Source organism: Bos taurus, chromosome 15, assembly GCF_002263795.3.
Source record: "Bos taurus isolate L1 Dominette 01449 registration number 42190680 breed Hereford chromosome 15, ARS-UCD2.0, whole genome shotgun sequence".
In the NCBI taxonomy this organism is placed as follows: Eukaryota; Metazoa; Chordata; class Mammalia; order Artiodactyla; family Bovidae; genus Bos; species Bos taurus.
Window position 1 is genome coordinate 29,769,605 of NC_037342.1, and position 23,420 is coordinate 29,793,024.

At 47.7% G+C, this 23,420-nt stretch overlaps 3 protein-coding genes across 12 annotated transcripts in view; 2 read left to right on the forward strand and 1 right to left on the reverse strand.

Annotated features, from left to right (window-relative positions):
* Positions 1 to 38: 38 nt before the first annotated feature.
* On the forward strand, positions 39 to 5,807 carry NHERF4 (NHERF family PDZ scaffold protein 4). Of its 3 annotated transcripts, none has more exons than XM_010812504.4 (11): positions 39 to 429; positions 807 to 834; positions 920 to 1,057; positions 1,388 to 1,599; positions 1,884 to 2,073; positions 2,165 to 2,301; positions 2,546 to 2,750; positions 2,978 to 3,174; positions 3,271 to 3,498; positions 3,644 to 3,844; positions 4,097 to 5,807. In XM_010812504.4, the coding sequence occupies exons 1-11, from the start codon at positions 370 to 372 to the stop codon at positions 4,124 to 4,126; spliced, it is 1,626 nt and encodes a 541-aa protein (XP_010810806.1). In that variant the 5' UTR covers positions 39 to 369; the 3' UTR covers positions 4,127 to 5,807.
* Positions 5,808 to 6,342: 535 nt separating this feature from the next.
* Positions 6,343 to 17,136, reverse strand: CCDC153 (coiled-coil domain containing 153). 7 transcript variants are annotated; one of them, XM_059874622.1, is made up of 7 exons: positions 16,879 to 17,136; positions 10,189 to 10,270; positions 9,720 to 9,785; positions 9,205 to 9,324; positions 8,405 to 8,497; positions 6,812 to 6,942; positions 6,343 to 6,540 (listed from the first exon to the last, which is right to left on the reverse strand). In XM_059874622.1, the coding sequence occupies exons 2-7, from the start codon at positions 10,256 to 10,258 to the stop codon at positions 6,412 to 6,414; spliced, it is 609 nt and encodes a 202-aa protein (XP_059730605.1). In that variant the 5' UTR covers positions 10,259 to 10,270; positions 16,879 to 17,136; the 3' UTR covers positions 6,343 to 6,411. The 7 variants fall into 7 exon arrangements, with proteins under 7 accessions (XP_059730605.1, XP_010810745.1, NP_001421704.1 ...); XM_010812443.4 differs by lacking the exon at positions 16,879 to 17,136 and adding an exon at positions 10,390 to 10,644; NM_001434775.1 differs by lacking the exon at positions 16,879 to 17,136 and adding an exon at positions 10,573 to 10,627.
* A 420-nt stretch (positions 17,137 to 17,556) lies between these two features.
* The window catches only part of CBL (Cbl proto-oncogene), a 99,330-nt gene continuing 93,466 nt past the window's right edge, over positions 17,557 to 23,420 (forward strand). For both annotated transcript variants that reach the window (XM_002693082.6, XM_010812517.4), the window contains exon 1: positions 17,557 to 17,801. In XM_002693082.6, coding sequence (XP_002693128.3) covers positions 17,613 to 17,801 — 189 coding nt within the window. In that variant the 5' untranslated portion in view covers positions 17,557 to 17,612. The remainder of the gene's footprint in view (positions 17,802 to 23,420) is intronic.

Below are 23,420 nucleotides of genomic sequence, written 5' to 3' on the forward strand. Positions count from 1 at the left end.
TTTCTTGGGCACTAAGTTCAGAAGCTGCAAGGGCTGGGGAGGGGGTGGTACATGAACTAAATTTTGGGGTGGGTGGGTGGCCTTGTTGAGCCATAGGGCTTCTGTCACCCATGCCATACACTTATCCCAGCCTTGGAATTACAGTGACCAGCAATTATAGTGACCTTTCTCTGCGCAGAGGGGGACCTGGGACAGCAGCAGAGCCTCCTGAGAAAGTTGGGGCTCAGGAATGGGGTGGGAAGGACATACACACTTCCCCAGAAGACAAGACTCTCCTCCCCTTAACCATTACCCAGCTGCTTCTAAGGCAGTGTCTTGAAGGAGGCGGGACGTAGGGGCGGGGGTAGGTCGGAGGATCAGCTGGTTTCGATGGACCTTGTCCTTACACTGAGCACTGGGTCGCAGATCCAGCCATGGAGGCAGCTGCAGGTAGGAGGCCGGGAGAAACCCTCCGGAGGGGACTTCAGGGCAGAGGGTGGATTGGAAGGCTTTGGAACTAGCACACACTTGGTATTGGGGCTTGGAGCCCTGAAAATAGACTGGAAGTTAGGAGGTGAGAGGTGAGTGGGTGGATGTGTCTGTCTTCCTGGTCCACGCCCTGTACTGATATGCTCAGATTTCTGTGTATATCAGAAGGCCTGGGCCAGGGAGCAGAAGGAAGGGGAAGGGAAGACCCTTTGGGAGCAGAACATAGGGCGAGTCCTGAATTTGGGGGTTCCCCTAAGTTCTTTCAGTTAATGACCATGGAAGTGGAGTCTCGGAGGGCAGACTGCCTTTCATCCCCTCACCCCTTCTTTGCCTGGCAGATCTTCAGGACACAGCCACCTTGGCCCTGTAAGTGCCGTGCTGTGAAAGACTGGGGCAAGGAGAGGAGGGAACTGAAGGTGGGAGGCTCATCAGCTGCCTTTGGCACCTCAAGGCGAGCCTGGGACCCAAGTCTGGATGTCAGCTTTCTCCTACCTGCGTGACTTGCCTCCTTGCAGGAAGTTTGAGTTTAACCCAAAGCTGGGCATTGATAATCCTGTCCTCTCCCTGGCTGAAGACTACAACCCTTCTGGTAACCTCCCCCAACCCCTTGGGGCAACCACTTCCTTTCCCCAGAGCCACTAGGGCACCACAAAGCATCCTGTCTCCTTGGACACCACTCACTGTCTCCCTCTGATAACAGCCTTGGTGGGGAGTGACTACATGGAGGTGGAAGGGGGCTAGGCTTTTTCCTTATGTCCCAGCCACTCTGCCTGGGCTGTGTTCAGCCCCACTGCCCGACACCTAACTGGGCAGAAGCCTGTCCGCTGTTCAATCACACGGGCAGGGGCTACCAGGCACAAGGTGACTTGGGTCATGTCCCCTTTCCTCCACCTTTTCTGCTGCCCACCTCCCCGTCCAGATATCTGGAGCCTGGAACGGCCTCGCTTCTACCTGCTGAATAAAGAGGAGGGCAGGACTTTTGGCTTCCATCTGCAGCAGCAGCTGGGCAGGGCTGGGCATGTGGTGTGCAGGGTGGAGCCAGGCTCTTCTGCCCAGCGTCAGGGTCTTCGAGAAGGAGACTGGATCCTGGGAGTGAACAACCACGTCGTGGAACATGAAGATTATTTGATGGTGAGGTTGGGCTGGAATCCCGGTAGTACGAGGAAACATTCTGTAGCACCTGGGGGAGACAGAAGCCTCTTGGTCACCTCCCGGGGTATGTGGGGGTGACATATCTCCCATATGGGAGGTGGGAGGGTGTGGGGTCATCTCCCAGAATTTACGGATGCCCCAGGTCAGAATGGCTGGATGAAGGCCTCCAGAGAGCTGGTTCCCATGGTGAAGAGTTAGCTTCCAGGGAGGGGACCTTCATAAGAGGGGCCGGCCCAAGCCCACCCTGCGTGCCTGCTGTTCAGGTGATACGCCGGATCCGGGCCAGCGGGCCTCGGGTGTTGCTGACAGTTTTGGCGCAGCACGTGCACGAGGTGGCCCGAGCTCAGCGGGGGAACAACACCCACCTTTGTCCCCCTCTCGGCCAGGGGGTCCGGCCTCGGCTGTGCCACGTAGTGAAAGACGAGGGCGGCTTTGGCTTCAGTGTCACCCAAGGTGAGCTTAGAGCGCAGGAGGGGTCATCAGGGGGGCCCTGAGCCCTGTTGTGGGTGGACAGCAGGCAGAAAGTCACTCTTTGGGCTTCCAGGACATCGGGGTCCTTTCTGGTTAGTGCTGAGCCCTGGAGGAGCAGCTGAGCGGGCAGGAGTGCCCCCTGGGGCCCGGCTGCTAGAAGTGAATGGGGTCAGTGTGGAAAAGCTCACACACAACCAACTCAACAGGAAGGTATGGCTGGTTCCTCTTGTCCTCACCCCTCTGGGCTTGTCCCAGTCTCGGGAAGCAGACTCTCAATCTCCCAGTCTGATCTTGTACCTCTGTCCCCATCCTTCCCTTTCCACTCTGTGTTCGCCACACCCCTCCCCTCCCGAGGGCTTCATTCCAGGGCCTGGGAAGAAGGGCTGGGAGGGGGTGCCTGCTTCTGCCCTCCCTCCCCAGTTGGTTGATGCTGATGCCCTGCTGGGTCCCACAGCTTTGGCAGAGTGGCAAGCAGGTGACCCTGCTGGTGGCAGGGCCAGAGGTGGAGGAACAGTGTCGCCAGCTGGGAATGCCCCTGGCTGCACCTCTGGCAGAGGGCTGGGCACTGCCCACCAAGCCCCGCTGTTTGCATCTCGAGAAAGGGCCCCAGGGCTTCGGGTTCGTGCTCCGGGAGGAGAAGGGCCTTGATGGTCGCCTCGGTGAGTGGGAGCCCTGGGGATGGGGCGGGAAGGTGGGCCTTGGGGTGGGCACACCAGTGTCTGCATCTACCGCTCAGTACACACAAGTGGTGGCCCTGGCTGAACCCCAGCCCAGGGCTTCCTCCTCCTCCTGTGTACCCCTGGGTCAGTCCCCCAGTGTGCACACAGTGGCCTGGGCTGGCGCTGGGGTCGGGGGGGCAGGAGCCATGAGGATGTCTGCGTCCCAGGTCAGTTCCTATGGGAGGTGGACCCAGGACTGCCAGCGGAGAAGGCCGGGATGCAGGCTGGGGACCGGCTGGTGGCTGTGGCTGGGGAGAGCGTGGAGGGGCTGGGCCACGAGGAGACAGTGTCCAAGATCCGGGCGCAGGGCTCCTGTGTCTCCCTCATTGTCGTCGACCCCAAGGCTGACCGCTTCTTCAGCATGGTGCGAGCTGAGGGGCCGGGGATAGAGATGGGGCCGGAATGGAGCAGGGCTCAGGTTAGGGAGAAGCAACGGATTTGTCCTCTTCCTCTTTTCCAGGTTCGCTTGTCTCCGCTCCTCTTTTTGGAGAGCACAGAGGCTCCTGACTCTCCCTGGGGTAGTGGCTTAGCCTCTGTGGTTGAGACCAAGAACCCACTCGTCAAAGACGCAACAGTGGCCGCTGTCCCATGCAACTTCCGCCAGTGCTTCCTGTACCCTGGGCCTGGCGGTGGCTATGGCTTCCGACTCAGCTGTGTGGCCAGCAGGCCTGGTCTCTTCATCTCCCAGGTGACGGATGCCCCGGGAACCTTGGATGTTTTCAATCCTTTGCCTCTTGATGAGCCTTCTTCTGCTTCCCTCCCAGAGCCCTAGAATACCCAGCAAACTTTTCTGTGGTGTTCCAGGCTCCTCTAGACCCCACCTATTCCACCAGGTGACCCTAGGAGGCTCTGCTGCCCAGGCAGGGCTGCAAACAGGAGACATGATTCTGGAGGTGAATGGGTATCCCATGGGTGGAGAGAAAGACCAGGAAAGACTTCAGCAGCTGGCTGAGGCGAAGCCACCCCTATGCCTGAAGTTGGCAGCCCAATCTCAGCAGGGCTTGGAAGCCTGGATTCCCCCAGGGTCCAGAGAGGTGAGGAAAAAGAGATGGATGAACTGTGAGCAGCCAGAAGAGGAGGGGCGTGGTCAGAGAGGAGGGCAGAGTGTGAGGCTACAAGGTGAAGCAGTTTGGGGGACCCTGGTTGGGACTTTAGGCCAGGGTAGGTGGGAACAGAAAGACCCCAGAGAAGAAGCCCCTATTCCTGAGCATTCCAGTGCAGATGGGGACAGGGAAAAGGAACTCTTCTGTTCCCTGAATGACTTCTTCCCTTCTTTCTTTGCTTAGGATGGGGTTCTGGCCTCAGATCTGCTGTAGCACCCCATGCTTGGCAATGATCTGCCCAAGCTTCCCTGTCTTCACCCTCCAGCCTGAGGTGGTGGGAGCTGAGATGCTCTCTTTAAACCAGAAGCTGCAGCTTTAGGACTCCTGATACCTCCAGTCACAGGATTGTTTAAGGTCTCTCTCCCTTCCCATGGCTCCACCTCCTGGAAGAGGGTGGGGCCAGAGCCCTCAGGTGGGCCCATGAAGGAGCTTCCCATTTGATTCCGGAGGAAGTCATGTGGGGTCTTTGGGAGCTGTGCCCCAGAGATGAGGATCTGCTTGAGATGAGCAGTGTGATTTTGTGATTTATAACAAGAAATATATATTAGGTCTTCCTATCCTTTCCTGGCAGAGAGCTTCTAAAATCCTTGGGATTTCCTAAGTAATAAGAGTGATAAAGGTGTCTTCTGTTATTCATAATAAGGCTCGTTCAATTACAGCTATCCTTGTTAATGAGGTTCCTTTTGGAAAGCACCTAAGAATGGGGCACTGGTTTCCAGGGGAACTGATCATGTGATTAGCAAGCTGGAACTTTCAGTGCCCCGCCCCCCCCCCCCCCTCAGTCTCCTGGGAGGGGACAGGGGCTGGAGGTTGAATTAATCACCAGTGATCAATGGATTGATTAATCATGCCTACATAATGAAGTCTCCATAGAAACCCAGAAGCACAGGTTCAGAGAGCTTTCTTTGTTGATAAACACATGGAGGTGCAGGGGGTTGGCACACCTGGAGAGGGTATGGAGCTTCCGTGCTCATACCCCACCCCACGTATCTCTTGCATATGGCTGTTCTTGAGTTGTGTCCTTTGTAATAAAATGGTGGTCTAGTAAGTAAACCATTTCCCTGAATTCAATCACTCTAGCAAATGATTGAGCCCAGGGAGGGGGTTGTGGCTATCACTGATTGATAGCCAGTCAGTCAAAAGCACAAGTGACAGCCTGGACTTAAGATGGTATTTGAGGTTGCAGGCACTCTTGTGGGACTCAAGAGTGCCACAGGGATCTGATGCTATGGCCAGGTAGATAGTACCACAATTGAGTTAAATTGTAACACAAAAGTTAAATTATGTCTACAGAGAATTACTTGTTGTGGGAAACCTCTCCCTCCCCCCTTTTAAAATGTGCTATATTTATTTCTCTTGAGAAAGTTTAAGCACCATGGTCACCACCATGGTGGTTTAGCTGCTCCATTGCGTCCAAGTCTTTTGTGACTCCATGGACTGTAACCTCCCAGTCTCCTCTCTGTCCATGGGATTTTCCAGGCAAGAATACTGGAGTGGGTTGCTATTTCCTTCTCCAAGGGATCTTCTTAATCCAGGGATTGAACTCAGGTCTCCCGCATTGCAGGTGAATTCTTTACTAAGCTACCCAGGAAGGCTTTTAAGCTCCATAGCTAAAAGATACACAGTTGTGCATAGTGGAAACAATTGTGCGTAGTGAGTAGAATCCTGATGCTCATTTCTACCTAAACCTCCACCTGTTCTACCTGAAAGATCAGTCTGTAAGGATGAAACACAACTTACTGAAAGGAAGAATCTACAGAGGGTGAAAATGAACCATTTCTGCTGTTTCTATTATGGTGAATATATTCTGTTATTCCCAAGAGATGGCAAAACAGTTAGAATATATTTGGTTATTCCTACTTTATACAAAATTAATTAAACTAAGTAAACTTTTTAAACGACATTATAAATTCAATACAAGGCAATGCTGGGAATTCTTTTCAAAACTTCCCCCTTCCATATTTAACCAGAAATGAAGTAGAACTGAGAACGCTGTAGTAAAATAAAGGAGAAGCAGACAGTATTCCCTTTTCAGGTGGGCTGTGGGGCTGGCTATGCTTGAAGCCATCTGGAACTTGCCCTAAGCATGACTCCAGGATGTTAGGTATATTACAAGAATTTGGAGACTAGCTGCACCTTCCCTCTGTGGGCACCTGAGGATTGTGGGGGCTGGTGCCTAGTCACTCTTGGTCCTTTGTAGAAATGGCCTTTATCCACAAATCTGGCTGCCTTTGTTGGTGCTGGTGGGGATAGGGTGACCAAAAGGGCTCCAGGCTCAAGGGGTGGGACCCAGACTCTCTAGGAGAGAAGTTGAGACCTTGTCAAATTTCTCTCTTCTTATTCCATCTTCAGGGTAATGGGTCAGTCCAGAACTGAGATATTCCCATGAGGACTCCTCTCTGCCAAAAAAACACAGCTCACAGTCCTGCTGAGGTCTACATCAAGACAGCTTTATTGCTGGGGCCTCAGAGGGCCCCAGAGACTAGAGACTCACAGCTTCAAAGATCCAGGGGGTTGAGTCCAAACTGGCGGAGCTGCTCCTTGAGCCTGGTGTGGAGTCTCAGCACAGCCCCGTCCCACTGAGGCTTCACATCTCTCAGCTTGGCCAGGAGCCGGTCCAGGCTGTCCTGCAGACACTGAGCTTCAATCTCAGGAAGGGAGAAGTTAGGGTAAGGGGTGCCCCCAGCCTGGTCTGTAAGCTTTCCCAGCCAGTGTTTTCTTCAAGCTCTTATTCTTAGTGGGTAGGCATGGTTGTATCCCCTTAAGATAGAGCAGAATCCCCTGTGGAGATGCTTCTTTCCCTTCCCCCTGGCCTGTCATTGTCATCCTCGCTGGGATCTGTGGGGATGGGGGAGGGCTGGGCACTGGGATGGCTGGTCTTCAGAGGGTAGTGCTTACATGTAAGATTTCCTCATACTTGGCCTCCATGTCTGCCACGTGGGCCCGAAACTGAGCCAGAGTCTGGTCCCGCTCTCCGAGGGCCTGCTTGGCCTCCCTCTGGGCAGCCTCAGCCTCCCTCTGGCACAATTCTGGGAGAGATGGTGCCAGTGGGGAGGATGAAAGAGGACAGGATGGTGACACTCGGCCTCTGAACAGAGTCTCCCACCCAAAGAGCACAACATGAGCAGGACTGTTCCAGACTCCCCCAGAGCCGTCAACTTCCCCTCGTTCCTATAAAGAGCTGACATATACTGTTAAGGTACAGGAGAGAGAGGGGGGTTCTTGGGACAAGAGATTTGGCTCCCAAATCAGGTTGCCATTCACTACTTGTGTAACATCTGACACGTCTCTAAGACTCAGTTTCTTCATCTTTATAGAGAAAAATGACACATACTTCACAGGTGTGCTCTGAGAGTTAAATGTGATAACGTGAGGACGTCCCTGCTGCCAGTCGCTAGGACTCTGCGCTCCCAGGGCAGGGGGCTCAGGTTTGATCCCTAGTCGGGGAACTAGATCCCACACGCTGCAGCTAAGAATTCACATGCCCCAACTAAGAGCAGGGGCAGCCAAACAAACAAACAAAAATACATTTAAAAAAATGTGATAATGTGTGGGAAAGCACCTAGTATGTAGGAGGTGCTTAAAAATGCTGATTGCATTTGAGATAAGGCAAAGATTAGGAAAGGAACTCAGGGTCTGAGTGGGAAGATAAGCAACTCTTCGACATCTAAAGCTAAACTAAAGCTATTTTAGGATAAGAAAACTTTGAGGCCAAAATTGTGGAAAATCCGTGCCATGCTAAAATTTTTCAACTCTGTCCTGTTACCAAGATGGAAGAGAGCAAAAGCTTCCTGTTTTTTTGTTTTGCTTTGTTGCTTATTTAGAAGCTCATTTATTTATTAGCAAATAGTTATTCAGGACCTACCACACATTAGGTCTTGAAGATACAGAGGTAAGTAATTCAAACAGTTATATTCAAGCTTGCTTTCATTCTAAAAATCAGCCAAACTAAGACAGAATGTGTTTTGCTCATGAGAGACATAGGGGCAGTGGGGAGTAAGAATTGTCTTTAGAGAGACCATTGAGAGAGGGAGCTGCAGTGAGAAAGTTAGGTCTTCTTCACTTACAACTTAAAGTTTAAGATTGGGTATTTTTTTTGCTATCCTGAACCTTCTGTTGCAAGTGGTAGAAGAGTCAGTGGGGAGGACAGTATGAGAACTTAAATTGCGGTTTTCTAAAGAAAGACCATCCTAACTCCACCCCTTCAGGCTGGACTACATCAGTGATCCTCTGAGAGAAAGTGCTGTGAGAGTAGGGTGTGCTGTGTGTGCATGCTAAATCGGTTAGTGTTCAACTCTTTGTGACCCCATGGAATGGGGCTGTCCAGGCTCCTCTGCCCATGGGATTCTTCAGGCAAGACTACGGAGTGAGTTGCCATGCTCTCCTCCAGGGAATCTTCCCGACCCAGGGATGGAACCCACGTCTTTTAAGTCTCCTGCATTGGCGAGGGCGGGAGGGTTCTTTACCACTAGGGCCCCCTGGGAAGCCTACCTAACTGCTCCCGAAGGCCCTCCACTTCTTCTTCCAGCTGTCTGCTGCGACTCTGCATCGCCTCCTGCAGGCTCCGGCACTGACGGCTCATCTCTGGCAGAGCGGTGGGTGGCCAGGGACCCAGGTGGCGAGAGAGCAGTGGAGAAAGGACAGGGAGTTGTGGGTGGGGAGGGCTCTGCTTGGTCCAGTGGACAGGTGCATAAAGGTCTTTTGAGGGCCTTCCCTGGCAGTCCAGTGGTTAAGACTTCACCTACCAATGCAGGGCATGCGGATTTGATCCCTGATCTGGAAGCTAAGATCCCATATTCCTCAGGGCCAAAAAAACAAAACATAAAACAGAAGCAATATTGTAACAAATCCAATAAAGACTTTAAAAATGGTCCACATCAAAAAAAAAAAATCTTAAAAAAAAATAGTCTTCTGGATTCCTCCTGTGGTGATCTGAGAAGGTGGGGACAGAGCTGGGAAACAAGATACCCATTTGCTATGCCATTTCAGTATGTGAATTCAGGCCCTCCTTCCCACCCACTCCCACGGGAGGAGAGAGATAAAGGCTAGGGCTGCGTTTCATAACCCACGGGACATCAAGCACATAGCAGTGCATGTCATGGAAGGTTCCTTCAGGATTCCTTCAGGAATTCCTTCAGATTCCTTCAGGATTCCTGTACGTGCTGGGAGGGCTGAGGCTAGGTATGGCAGTTCGAAGTCCCCCTTGTCTCCCTTTCTAGCATCCTCGGGCCCTCCCAGTTGTCCTCTTCCGGGCCCCTGTCTCCCACCCACCTGCTCGATCAACCTCACACCTGCATATATGGCCTTCCCTTCGCTCCGGGCCCCCTCCAGTTCAGCCTCCAGGTCTTTGATCCTCTGCTTCAGCTGGTCTTCAGAAGCCTTGGCTCGGCGGGCTTCATCCCTCTGCAGAGCTGTGAACAGTCCAGAGCAGGCCTCTGCACTGGCTGGGGACTCCACGAATCAGCCCCCATGGCCTTGATGGACTCTGTCCACCTTCAGAAACCTGGCGGCAGCCTGCCAGTCTCTCACTGTCATTCTGTGTGTTTCCCTTCCCTGCCTCAGAATCCTACAGACTCTGTTACTAAGAGGGAAAAACTCCCTCTGTGTTCCAGCTATAAAAGTTAGCTTTCTTTATCAACCCTCACTGCCCACCCTGTCCTCACGACCCCAACTCTTGACAATCTTTCCCATTAGGGGATGGTTAGAGATCAGCTCAGCCCTCCACCATGGTTCCAAAACTTTAAGCTCCCAGGGATACACAAATGCCCACTGTCTCTGTTTTCCCCAGAACTTCCACCCTTCTTACCCAAGCAGTCTTGGAGCACCTCCTTTTCCAGCAGTGCCAGCCTGCGCATGGATTCAGCCTCCACATCTGCCCTGGCAAGACGGCAGACCCTCAGCTTGTCAGGATCTCAGCCTTCCCTACTCCCCTCCCATCCTCCTCCCGTACCCTGGACTTCTCTTTTTTTGTGGGAGATATGAGGACCATTAAATGAGGGATCTCTGAAGACAAAGCCTAATGAGTTCACTACCCAGCTCACAGTAGGTACTTGAAAGATGTGTAATGAATACACAAGGAAGGCACACAGCCAGAAGGGATTCATGGGTGCTGATTTTCCCATGTTCCCAGCTCCATGGCACCCGAGTATGGATATAAAGGGGGAAGGCCAAGACAGCTCCATCTTGTCACGCAGAGGGCTGAATTCTCTCTGGAGGTCTCTGATCCAGAACAAGGAGAGGCAGGGAGGCACCCACCTCCACCCAGTCTGACTCACCAGCACCTGCATTTCTTTTCTTCTTCTGGGCCCCAGCTTTTGTCCCTTTTTCTTTGGTCTTAGGTGGCATCTCCTTCCTGTCCTGGAGGGAGGGAGGGGGCTCATATTTAGGTCTGGACATGGAGACGCTCTCCTGACTCCCTAGACTGAACCAGGAGTCCCAGGAGAATTAGTGCTCTTGTCTCCAAGTCTGTCTCTTACACTTTCCAGAAGCTTCAGTTCTTGGTTTCCTTGGAAACTTAGGCAACACTGGGGCCAGGGGGAAGGATGACCCCATTCCTCTCTACCAGTCAGGCTCTAAGTACAGAAATCATTCCTCTCAACCCTCTTTCAGAGAAAATAAAGCTCAGTACCTGGCCCCTTCTCTCTTCCCATCATCCTTACCCTGCCTCTTCCTTCCTCCAAGACCCTCACTTTCTGTTGTATCTCCCTGTGGCGTGACCCACTCTCCAGGAAGGGCAGAGAAAAGGCCCAACCAGCTAGAAGCAGGAGGAGGAGATTGTGTTCTGGGACCCAATCCAGAGTGGCAAATTTCATTTGGGGGTGGGACTGAGAACTGGAAGGTTGGGCTTCTGGAGGCTGCACGTTGTCCAGGCAACTGGGAAACATGGAGTTGATAGGAAGGTACATGCATGCTTGCTCAGTCGCTATAATTGTGTCTGGTAGACGGGGCTAAATACAATGCTTAAAATACCAAGGTCTCAGAGGGCCAATACTCTTCTTGTCCCCAGATCCTAAGTGTAGTTTGAGGAGAAAGGGCTTTGGAACTGATTAAATATGATTCACTTCTATGTAGCACTGCCGGCAATTTGGACACTTACAAATTACAGATTTACACATCCAAAATAATGCTATTGCGCTGATACAGAGGAAAAGAACTGACGGTAGCCATTTGGGGTGATTTACATTTCCCAAAGTCTCATCAACAAAATGACATTATTAAATAGGCTTAAAATTGAAGATCCCTTTCAGGAAGGTATTCTATGGTGAATGAGGGAAAGAAATTCAGGAGACGGTGGTTGAGTTTCCTATTTCAGATAAATGAGACACAGAGGAGAGTTAGACCTAGGACCTCAAGGTGCTGTGCTAAGTCACTTCAGTCGTGTTCGACTCTTGCAACCTCTTGTGACCCCATGGACTGTAGCCCTCCAGGCTCCTCTGTCCATTGGATTCTCCAGACAAGAATACTGGAGTGGGTTGCCATGCCCTTCTATCCTGACATAGATGCAAATCAAGAAGAAAGGGTACTGGTTAGAGACAGGAGCTTTTGAGTTCTCATCCTTACCCTTCTCCAGATATGTAAATTTGGGTAAGTCATTTTCCTTGCTCAGGGTAGGTTTCCTAAATCTTTAAATCTTTGATTTTGGGAAATTCCCTGGCAATCCAGTGGTTAGAACTCTGTGCTTCCACTGCAAGAGGCATGGGTTCGATCCCTGGTTCGGAAACCAAGATCCAGCAAGCCGCAGGGTGCGGCCAAAAAATAAATCTTCGATTTTGTAAATCCTGAAAGGCTTGGATTTTCACCAGGTATTTACAGGACTATCTTCTTTTATGGTGACTTAATATATTTCCTCTTTCCCCCTATTCCTGTCTGTGGTTGATTTTCAGACAGGTGCTGGGAAAATAACCAGCTTTGTTTCCTGTGGCATTGAGTTGATTTGGGCTCCCTCTAGTGGATTTTCTTGACCTTCTACTGAGTCTCCTGAATTTTTCTATTTAAATTATTTACGGAGCAATGTTGGGGGCGCCCCTCATTTAGGGGTGCTGCCTAGCATCTTGCTGGAGTCACGAATAGTTGGAAAAATAAATATGGGGAAGGGAGAATGCTGAGTGGCTTGCCCTGGTCAGCTGTTCCTTCTCCGAAACCCCCCTCTCCAGCCTTTTGCTATTGGGAGCCTTTGTTGTCTGTCTGCCACCCAGATTTGTGAACACCAAAGTGGCTAAAATGAAAACAGCAGAAACTTCAGGGCTTTCCCCCTTGTGGATTTAGGGAACCGCAGACTCTTTCTTTAGGTATTTCTCTGTCTTCCTCAACAGTTTTGGTCAATTGCCTGTTATCAGGAACAGATCTGAAGAAACAGCCATGAGATCTTGGGGGCCGGGGGTGGGGTAGGGGGCGGAAATCCTTCTTCTAAGTGGTAGCAGATTCAGGCAGAGCCTGAGGATATTTATTTGTCACCTTCACAGCTGCAGGATACCTCTCTGACCCCAGGACATTTTACAGAGTAAAGGGAAGAGCCATCCTTGTTCTTTGCAATGCTTACTGTTCCTCCACTTCAGTGTCAGAAAATCTTGCCCACATGTCCCAAATCAGAAGAAGACTTTTCTTCTAACTTTGATGCACGTTTTCATTTACTCCTGCCCTCCCCCCACCACCCCACCCCACCGAAAACCCTCTCTCCCTACGTAGGAAAGCAGTAGAGGTCTCTGTCCTGTCTTACCCCTCATCCAGAATTCTGTGCTGGGGACTTTTCCATAGAATGATTAGTGTCTCTGCTAGGCTGAGGCAGGGAGTCACATATTGAGGAAGAGATTACAGAGAATAAACAACATATCGTGTCTCAGAAGAGCCTTTACTTTTCAAATACGTTCAGTCAACTGACTTTCAGGTGCAGAATGAGGATGTGGTTTGGGGTGAAGGTGAAATGGAATAAGAAGAGTGCCACGGATCACATGATGCAATACAAACTGAGCCAGCTCTAGAATCATCCAGGAATGAGAATGACATTGTGCTCCACGATTCAATCTCTAGTACATTTTGAAAACAAGCCAAGTGAAAATTGGGAAAGAAAGGTCAATCTTTCCTTCTTTTTTTTTTTTTTTTCATTAACCTCAGTTCAGAAGTGAAAAGAGGAAAGATCATTTCAGCAGAATTCTGCCTTCCTTTAAATAGGATCCCATCTTGGGGTTTTAAAGAGACACAGAGAGAAGGTCACCCTCTCTACTTTATTCAGATGTGAGACACAGGTCATCTTTATACATTAAAAGAAATATGGCTTGCTGCAGCAGGAACAAAGTGCAAATTACACCATCCCATTCTATAATATACAGACCATACTGAGCGTAATACAAATTGGAAGCCTTAAACCAAGCCAGAGATGGTGTAGATGAGCCACAAGCTCATATGCAACTCTAAGGGTTAATTTCTCACCCTGAGAAATCTGTATGCAGGTCAAGAAGCAACAGAACTGGACATGGGACAACAGACTGGTTCTAAATTGGGAAAGGAGTACGTCAAGGTTGTATATTGTCACCCAGCCTATTTAACTTATATGCAGAGTATACCATGCGAAATGCCGGGCTGGATGAAGCACAAGCTGGAATCATGATTGCCAGGAGAAATATCAATAACCTCAGATATGCAGATGATACCACCCTTAGGGCAGAAAGTGAAGAAGAACTAAAGAGCCTCTTGATGAAAGTGAAAGAGGAGAGTGAAAAAGTTGGCTTAAAACTCAACATTCAGAAAACTAAGATCATGGCATCCCATCAGTTCATGGCAAATAGATGGGGAAACAATGGAAACAGTGACAGACTTTATTTTGGGGGGCTCCAAAATCACTGCAGATGGTGACTGCAGCCATGAAATTAAAATATGCTTGCTCCTTGGAAGAATAGCTATGACCAACCTAGACAGCAAGCAGAGACATTATTTTGCCAACAAAGGTCCATCTAGTCCAAGCTATGGTTTTTCCAGTAGTCATGAATGGATGTGAGAGTTGGACTATAAGAAAGCTGAGCACTAAAGAATTGATGCTTCTGAACTGTGGTGTTGGAAGACTTTTGAGAGTCCCTTGGACTGCAAGGAGACCCATCCAACCAGTCCATCCTAAAGGAAATCAGTCCTGAATATTTATTGGAAGGACTGATGCTGCAGCTGAAATTCCGATACTTTGGCTTGATGTGAATAACTGACTCACTGGAAAAGACCCTGATGCTGGGAAAGATTGAAGGGAGGAGGAAAAGGGGATGACAGAGGATGAGATGGTTGGATGACATCACCAACTCAATGGACATGAGTTTGAGTAAGCTCTGCTAGTTGGTGATGGACAGGGAAGCCTGGTGTGGAGCAGTCCATGAGGTCGTAAAGAGTCGGACATGACTGAGTGACTGAACTGAACTGAATTATACTCTATTAAATCTAGGATTTGACTATGAGGGGAAAAATGTCCCCTTGCATGTCTACAGTGTGCTAGGTACTGTGGAAGACCAAAGTAGATAGGACAGTATAGCATAAGTTAATGCCCCATGTGTGCTCCGCTGCTCCAGTCGTGTCTGACTCTGCGACCCCTTGGACTGTAGCCAGTCAAGCTCCTCTGTCTACGGGATTTTCCCAGCAAGAATACTGGAGAGGGTTGCGATTTCCTCCTCCAGGGGATCTTCCGGACCCAGGGATCAAACCTGAGTCTCCTGCGTCGAAAATGGATTCTTTACTGCTAAGCCACCCGAGAAGCCCTCAAATTAATGTGTGATAGGTGAGAAATAGATGGTTATGGAAATTTAGAGGAGAGAAGGATTATTCTAGCTGGAGTGTCTGATAAGGAGGACAACATTTGAGTATAAAAAATGGATTGGACTTCATTGCACTCTTTAGGCAGAGGGAATGCTCTGAGTAACGGTGATGAAAAAAGAATTGTGGTATTTCGTGACTTGGTGAGTCACCCAGCATAGAATATATGTACTGGAATAGTATAAAACTGCAAGGTAGTTTGAAGTTAGATCATGACTATTAACTTCATTAAGGAGGCAATGGGGAGTGCTGAAAGTTTTTGTTTTTTGTTTCATGTTGTCAGAAGCATACTTTAAGAACACTGGTCTGGTGACAGAATGGATTGAAAGTGGCAGGGAAATCAGTAAGGAAAAGGTTTCTATAGACACAGTGGGAGGAAAGGAGGGCCTGCAACTAAGGGTGGACACATCAGGGGTGGGAAGTTTTGACAATTATCTAAGAGCTTTGCCTGTAGTTTTTCTTTAGCCATTCTAACTCTTTCTAGGTAAGTACTGATTAATGGAAATTCTACTGATAGGAAATGATAATTCTGACTCCACAATCAATCGTAGATACAGGCCACTGAGTTACAAACAAGAATGTCTGGCTGAAGAGTCTTTGAGTTCAGAGATCTTTTATCGCCCCTCTCTTCTAGGATCATTTGATAAGCTTAATTCCCTAATCAGTCAAGACCTTTGTAGAAGAGCCAGGTGGGGAATCTAAGGCGGAACTGAGTACTTATTGACACACCAGGGCCTGCAAACTCCCAAGCTGAGGCTCAGAATTAGCAAATTAGGGCAGGGCACTTCCTTCTTCAGGAGGGAAGTTGTGTTTTTTCAAAGTTCTTCCAACGGAACTTTGAGACTAGAAAAGTGGAAGTGACTGGGAACTGCATTGCTGTTCCTGGGCGGGGCATGGCCTCCTCAGGCCAGGGCTCAAAGCTCAAGGTTTCTGTGGTCAGGGCCTGATACTGGCGGTGCCTACCCACCTGCAGAACAAGGTGCTGCTAAGCAGGGGGATCTTAAGGCAAAAAAAGGGAGAAGTGTTTTGTTTTCAGAAGGTCAAAGGGCCTGGAAGAAGAACTCATGGCCTGATGGCGCTAGCCTTTCTGAGGTCTAATCAGGATGCAATGATCTGCAGCATTCCCATTCCTGTCCTTGGTCCTGACTTAACTAGGAGTTTAAAACACTGGGAGTGGGGGGAAAAACTTCCCTTTTTCTTCCACAATGTTAGGAGAAGCAAATAAAGTTCAATTTCCTAATTTGTCAGGTGTGGGGTAAAGACAACATCGAGATTCTTTCCATGGCACTTGTCTTAATTTTTTCTTTTTTCTTTTTTTAACAACTGGGGATTCCCAGGTGGTGTGAGTGGTAAAGAACCCATCCGCCAGTGCAGGAGACATAAGAGATGTGGGTTCAGTCCCTCGGTTGGGAAGATCCCCGGAGGAGGGCATCAGGACTGAAGCGACTTAGCATGCATGCACATGTTCTCTTAAGGCTTCCCAGGTGGTACTAGTGGTAAAGAATCTGCCTGCCAATGCAGGAGATGTGGGTTTGATCCCTGGATGGGGAAGATCCCCTGGAGGAGGGCATGACAACCCAGTCCAGTATTCTTGCCTGGAAAATCCATGGGCAGAGGAGCCTGTTGGGCTACAGTCCATGGGGCCACAAAGAGTCAGACACAACTGAATGACTGAGCACACACAAGCCCCGCCCCCCCACACTCTTTTCATAATTTAGAAAGGAGCTTTTACAAAGCCAGAAGTTTAGAAAAAGAAGTTTAAGCTCAGATGTCATTCTAAATTTGACTCTCATGAAATTCCCAAATCTCCTTTCTTCTAATATCTTTTCCAAGAATCATTATAAGTAAAATAGTGCAGTAGACTCCCTTTTAAGAAGACATTCAGTATAAAATAGATAACCAACAAAGACCTACTCTGTATCACAGGGAACTATACTTAATATTTTGTAATAACCTATAAGTGAAAAGAATCTGAAATATATTAATAGGTACATATACTGTACCTATTTTTGCTATTAATAGGTACATATATTGTACCTAATTTTGCTGTACACCTGAAATGAACACAACATTGTAAATCAGATATACTTCAATTAAAAATAGAAATAAAAATAAAAAAAGAATTCAAATGACCCCTCACCACAAGACTGAAATAGACATGAAACTGAAGGTTGACTCACAACTTAGGCATCAATTTCTTCTATTAAAGTAGAGGTTCAAAAATAAATAAATAAATAAATAAAGTAGAGGTTCATGTGGGTAACCCTCTGAAAAGAACCACTCAGAATCAGTAACTCAGAAGAGGTTACAATCACTTTGTGGGAGAACTGGTCGAGGCCTTTGTTCTAGTTCTGATTAACCAGTGGAACTTCCTAGCTCTACCCGTCTTAACTTAAATAGCCCAACGACCTCCTCCAGGGCTGACAACCCACCACCCAGAGGGAACATGGAGGGCCGGCTTCTGCCTAGTGCGCAAACTCCACGTTAGCCACGCCCCGCCTTTTCCCCAACTCTTCCAGCAGGGGGCGAAGGGGGACGGTTCGGCCTGGGCCCGCCCCCCGGGGGCAGGGACGTGGAGGCGGCGCGGAAACTTGGCGGCGGCTTTCCGGGAGCGGTGACTCGGGAAGGGGGTGGCGCAGAAGAGGCCGCTGCTCAGTCCAGACGCGGCCGCTCGCTTCTCCGAGCCCCGCGCGCTCCCCCCGGGCTCGCGCTTTGTGAGGGGGCGCGCCCGCGCGGACTCGCGCGCCCGGCGCCGCCCACTCCCCTCCCCGCGGCCGCCCCTCCCTCCGCCGGACGGCCGGCGGCTGCGGCGGCGGCGGCGGCCGGGAGAGGCCCCTCCTTCAAGCCCTCCTTCCCTCACTCGCAGCCGAGCGGAGCCGGCGGACGCGGCTGGGCCCTGACCCTCTCCTGGGCCATGGCCGGCAACGTGAAAAAGGGCTCTGGGGCCGGAGGCGGCGGCGGCTCCGGGGGCTCCGGCGGCCTGATCGGGCTCATGAAGGACGCCTTCCAGCCGCACCACCACCACCACCACCACCTCAGCCCCCACCCGCCGGGGACCGTGGACAAGAAGATGGTGGAGAAGTGCTGGAAGCTCATGGACAAGGTGAAAGGCCCTGCGGAGGACCCGCGGGAGCAGGGGTGGGCGTGGGCGGAGGGGCTGAGGGAGGGGAAGGAAGGGACGGAGGAAGCTGGGGGAGGGGACGGGTCGTGCGAGGCTGGGGAGGCGAGGAGCCGGGGTGACGGGGCCGAGGGCTGGGGGGGGTGGGGGTAGGGAGGAGATCAGGAGGACGGGGGTCGGCGGAGGGGGAAGGGCTGCGGATGGGAGTCGGGGGGGAACGTTGAGGTGGTGTGTTTGGGGTTGCGAGACAAAGATGGGGTGGGGGCTGGGGGAGGTTAACTGGGGAGCCACCGGGGCGGAAGTCTAGTGGGGCTGCAGAGTTTGGGGCTCTGCGCAGGATGTAGGGATGTGGGTCACGGAATTGGCCCCGGGAGATAGGAGGGAGGGGGCGGTGAGGAAGAGCGCTTGATTTACCGGCTGGGACTGAGCTGGACGGGCTCTAATTAGGGAATTGGGTTTTACGGGCTCTCATGGAGAGACCTGGGGTCCTGACAACTCCGCGGGCAGACTGCTCTGGGTGAGCGTACAATTTTTTTTTTCCTTCCCTTCTTCTCATTAAGATGTGACAGAGATAAAAGAAATGGGGAATGTTTAAATGGACCGAGGAAGGAACTTTCCTCCACATCTAGCGCTGGCTCAAGTTTTTCTCTTCCAAAACATTGGATGGGATCCATTGCTGGTGCTGAGATATGCACTGATTAAACCACAAGTTCTGGTTATAACCTTTATCTTCGGAGAGATACGTTGACCGAGTGGGTTAAGCAGCAGATTCTGACTCCTTCCAGAACTTCCTCCTCACACACACTGTTTTTTGTTGGGTTCTACTTTTTTTGGTAATAGATGCTGACTCCTTATTACAGAACCTGACTTTAAAATTGTTAGATGAGCTGCTTTGATTACTTTTGTTTTTGTTTTTAGCAACTGTGAAAAATAACTTCACTTTAACCTTGGCATTTGACAGAATTTTACTTCCTTATAGTATGTCTGTATAATGAAAGATAGTAGTTAGTTTCAAGTCTAACGGTTTGTTCCAGAGCATTCAATTTTTCCTTTCTGTTTTTCAACATTTATCAATAACTGATTTTTGCAAAATTCATTCTGCAGATGAAAGATGGTTAGAAGGATCAGGCGTAAGAGAATGGTGTTATTTCCTCCACAGTAAAATTGGTTTTCTTTGGTTCCTCTCTGAGCCTAGGTTCCTCTTCTGTAAAGTTTTTCATGGATTGCTTTGGACTAGAAACAGCTAATAAAAGTGATTATGAAGCACTTGGCAGATATAAATGTGCTGTAGAAATACTTAATAAGTCCTGTGCGTGAATTAGCGCTCCTGTAGTACATACCAGTGGCTTCAGAAGCTACTTTTTCAGGGCTGGTTTTTCTCATGTTAAGTAATTGGTATTGTAATTACTGTTACAATGCTAATTTCATTCTTAGAAATTGCAGTAAAACCATTACATAAAGATAGGCAGTTAAGAGAATTTTAAGTGCATTGATACTTAAAAAAAAATATATTGAATATATTCAAAATCTGAAGATTGTAGGTTTGCATTTTGGGGATTTAGAGTTGACTTAAAAAGTTTGTCCTGAAATTTGCATTTCTAATTAGTTTCTCATTTGAGACACATGTATCAACCTGCAATGTATCAAGATTGTATTGATTAGAGACCTCTCCTTAAAAATAAAACTTTTTGTCAAACTCTATAGAGTCTCTGTAATGTAGTCCTTAAAATGATTCCCCCCACCCCTTAAGACTTAACTCCATCTTTCTAAAGAGTGTGTAGTATGATTTCTTCTGCAGAATGTTTAATTATTTGGGAAGAATAAAGACCTCTGTTTTGAGTCAAAAGCTTTTCAGGTTTTGATAGTTGAAGGAAAGTAGGCTTATGCCTTTTCCATTCTAGTGTAGGAAGAGCGGTGGTTTTATTCTTGGGTTGATTGTTTTGAAAGATGATTTTTAGTATTGTGTGCCCTGTATCACATGTTACTGGTTGTGCTGAAATGAAAGCTTCGTTCTTCTTTCTGATGTGTTAATCCGGTAGATTTGTTCTGCTTTCCAGATTTTCTGAATACTCCTGTAATGTTGTTAGAGTGCACTCTTTTACTCTTGATGTTTTGAGCATAAATGTTCTCTCTTTTCACTTTATTGTTGACAGTATCACTAACCCTTCTTGACTTCATGTCATATAATACAAGTGATGAAGAACTTAGTGTTAAATCCACAAATGTCCCACGCATTTATTGAATTTAGCTCTAAGTCACCATCTCTTACCTGTTTTAACCTTGTCATTAAAGCTAGGTGAATATTATTCCAGCCTATTATTAATCAGCTTATTGATTTAGTACTGGGAACTGTCTCCTCTCCTCCACATTTTATATTCATGGATGGAGAAGTTGGCCTAAGTCATGGGTTCTGGTCAATGTAGGCCCAATTTACTATTCCATTGCAAAACTTGAACTCATTGTTGGAAAAATGCTTGTGCTAGGATGCTTGTTATTAAACAGAAGATGTGGTTTGGTCTCTATAGTTTTTTTTCTTTTTTTCCTTGCCATCCCAGTATATTGTAATTGATATTTATGAAGCTACCCGTATGTGAAGAAAATGGCTAGTAAGGAAATAGACAACTGGCTAGGGGGTAGAGAAAGCCATCATATAATTGTCTTAAATGTAAATATGGAAGTATCAAGTATTTAATTTAATGAGAGACTCAAAATTCCATTGTGAGACAGAGTGGGAGTTGACAAGCTTTCTGTCACGGAACAGAGAGTAAATACTTTAAGCATTGCTGGCCACCTATGCAGTTCTATATTCTTGGCTGCTGTTGTTTTTACAACTCTTTCAAAATGTAAAACCATTCTTATCTTGCAGGTATACAGAAAAATCCATCACGTTTTAGTTTGTCCACCGCTGAAGTAGAGCATCATGCCAGCAGTATTTTAGGTCCCTGCTATGTTTTTATTTTAAATTAGCTTATGTTAGTAAAACCTCGAGGTATTGATTTATTTAATGGAATATAATTTATTGGAAAAATGCTTTCCTTTAAATCATGGGTTTGAAAAAGCTTTTTAAAAATATAATCCTTCTACTACTTACCTTTTCATGCTTGCTGTAAAAAAAGCACCTTAAATAACTTCTTGTATTTTGGAAGTAAGATGCACGTAGCAGAATTTATGAATCTGTATGTTTCCTTGGATTGCTTTCTCCCTTCCTTTTTACCTTTCCCCTATGTTTGCATGCTCACTAAATCCCAAGGATAGCACTACGTGTAACTTCTTGCATTCCAGGAGATTCCATTATAGTGATAAGTGACTAAGTAAGGATGTTCAGTGCGATATGGGATCTCTTAAGTTTAAACATCACGTACAGGGACTTCACTGGTGGTCCAGTGGTTAAGACTCTGCACTGCTAGTTCAGGGGGCGTGAGTTCAATCCCTCATTGGGGAACTAAGATCCCACATGCCACGCAGTTTGGCTGAAAGATTTTAAAAAAATGCACATATTTCCTTATCCTAACCTCTCAAGATGTAAATATCACGAGGACAACAGCTGTAATCTCTGTATCTCCTACAGTCTCTAATCACAAGGTCTTACACAATAGTAAGTGCATTTGTAAATATTTGTTAAATGAAATTGCTTTGTGTGTCCCCAAAGGAAAACTGAAAGGAAGAGGTATGCAAGTAGTAATCATTATTAATTACATTAACTTTTCACTAGTTCTTTGGAGGTTATGTTACTTAGTTAATAGAATTAGACTTAGAATCCAGGATTACCCACCTCCTAAGGCTTAGTTGGAGAAGGCAATGCACCCCACTCCAGTACTCTTGCCTGGAAAATCCCATGGACAGAGGAGCCTGGTAGGCTGCAGTCCATGGGGTCCCAAAGAGTCGGACACGACTGGGTGACTTCACTTTGACTTTTCACTTTCATGCATTGGAGAAGGAAATGGCAACCCACTCCAGTGTTCTTGCCTGGAGAATCCCAAGGACGGGGAAGCCTGGTGGGTTGCCGTCTATGGGGTCGCACAGAGTCGGACACGACTGAAGCGACTTAGCAGCAGCAGCAGCAACAAGGCTTAGTTGGGGCTTGTACCTTGGAAGGAAAGCTATGACAAAACTAGACAGCCTGTTAAAAAGCAGAGACATCACTTTGCCAACGAATGTCCATACAGTCAAAGCTACAGTTTTTCCAAGTAGTCAAAGTATGGATGTGAGAGTTGGACCATAAAGAAGGGTGAGCACCAAAGAATTGATGCTTTTTTGAACTGTGGTGTTGGAGATGAGTCTGGAGAGTCCCTTGGACAGCATGGAGATCAAACCAGTCAATCCTAAAGGAAATCAACTCTGAATATTCATTGGAAGAACTGATGCTGAAGCTGAAACTCCCAATACTTTGGCCACCTGATATGAAGAGCTGACTCATTGGAGAAAAGACTCTGATCCTGGGAAAGATTGAGGGCAGGAGAAGGGGAAGACAGAGGATGAGATGGTTGGATGGAATCACCAACTCAGTGGACATGAGTTTGAGCAGACTCGGGGAGACAGTGATGGACAGGGAAGTCTGGCATGCTGCTCTGGCATGCTGCAGTTCATGGGGTCACGAAGAGTCAGACACGGCTTAGCAACTGAACAAGGCTTAGTTATTTCCTCCATACAGTAGCTTCTCAGGTATACAACAGTCTTGATAATAAAAGTCATTTTTCAGAAAGTGACCTGTGTAGGTATACAACAGCAGTCCTCATGTACACTCTCACACAACCATTCACACACAAAGTAGATGTTTTCTTAAATGATATTAACATGATGTTTAACTAGTACCATTAAAAGAAATATCTACTTTTAAGTTAAGGATTTGTGTCTTTTCAAATTATGTGTACTGGTTAGTTTGCATGGTTATTGTGGTGGCTTCTACATGTTATTTTTCCACGATACTTAATTCATGTTATCTGTGGTAGCATTTATCACTTTTTATTTCATCTGTCTCTTCCTCCACTAGATCTCTTCAAGATCAAGCCTTTGTCTTAACTTCAGTTCCTGTGTCTAATATATAGTATTATACTTGCTGAATGAAGCGCAGACATTTTAATAAAGTACAATGAGATTGAAACATGCTCCCTTATTTTCTGTGTGATTAATTAGGGGGATAAGGTAGGGAATTTTTTTTTTTTTTTGAGTGTTGAATTAAAATAACATTTGCTAAAAGTAGTTTTTACCTTCTTTTGGTTATAAAAGTGATACGTAGTCATTGTAAAAAAAGATGGTGTCGTTTTCAAATCTGTTAAGAATTCTCCCAATGGATGTAATATTCTCCCTTAATTCTTGTGAGATGTGAGCTCACTGAGCATTTCATGTGATTCATGATAGAAATTTTGAAGGATTTAGGCTGGGGAAGAAGATAATCTGCTCTGTTCATTTTGTGGCTTTGGTTAAAGCTTTTGGTGACTCTTGCTATAATGAAACCTGTTTTTAATATGTTAGCTGTATACACATGGGCAAGTTGGTTCCCCAAGTCTACTTTCAGTGGAGTTCATGTTACAGTCAACCATATGATAATGTCCTCTAATGACTAACCTAGAGCATTAAAAGAAAAATGAACTATGTATTAAAAGA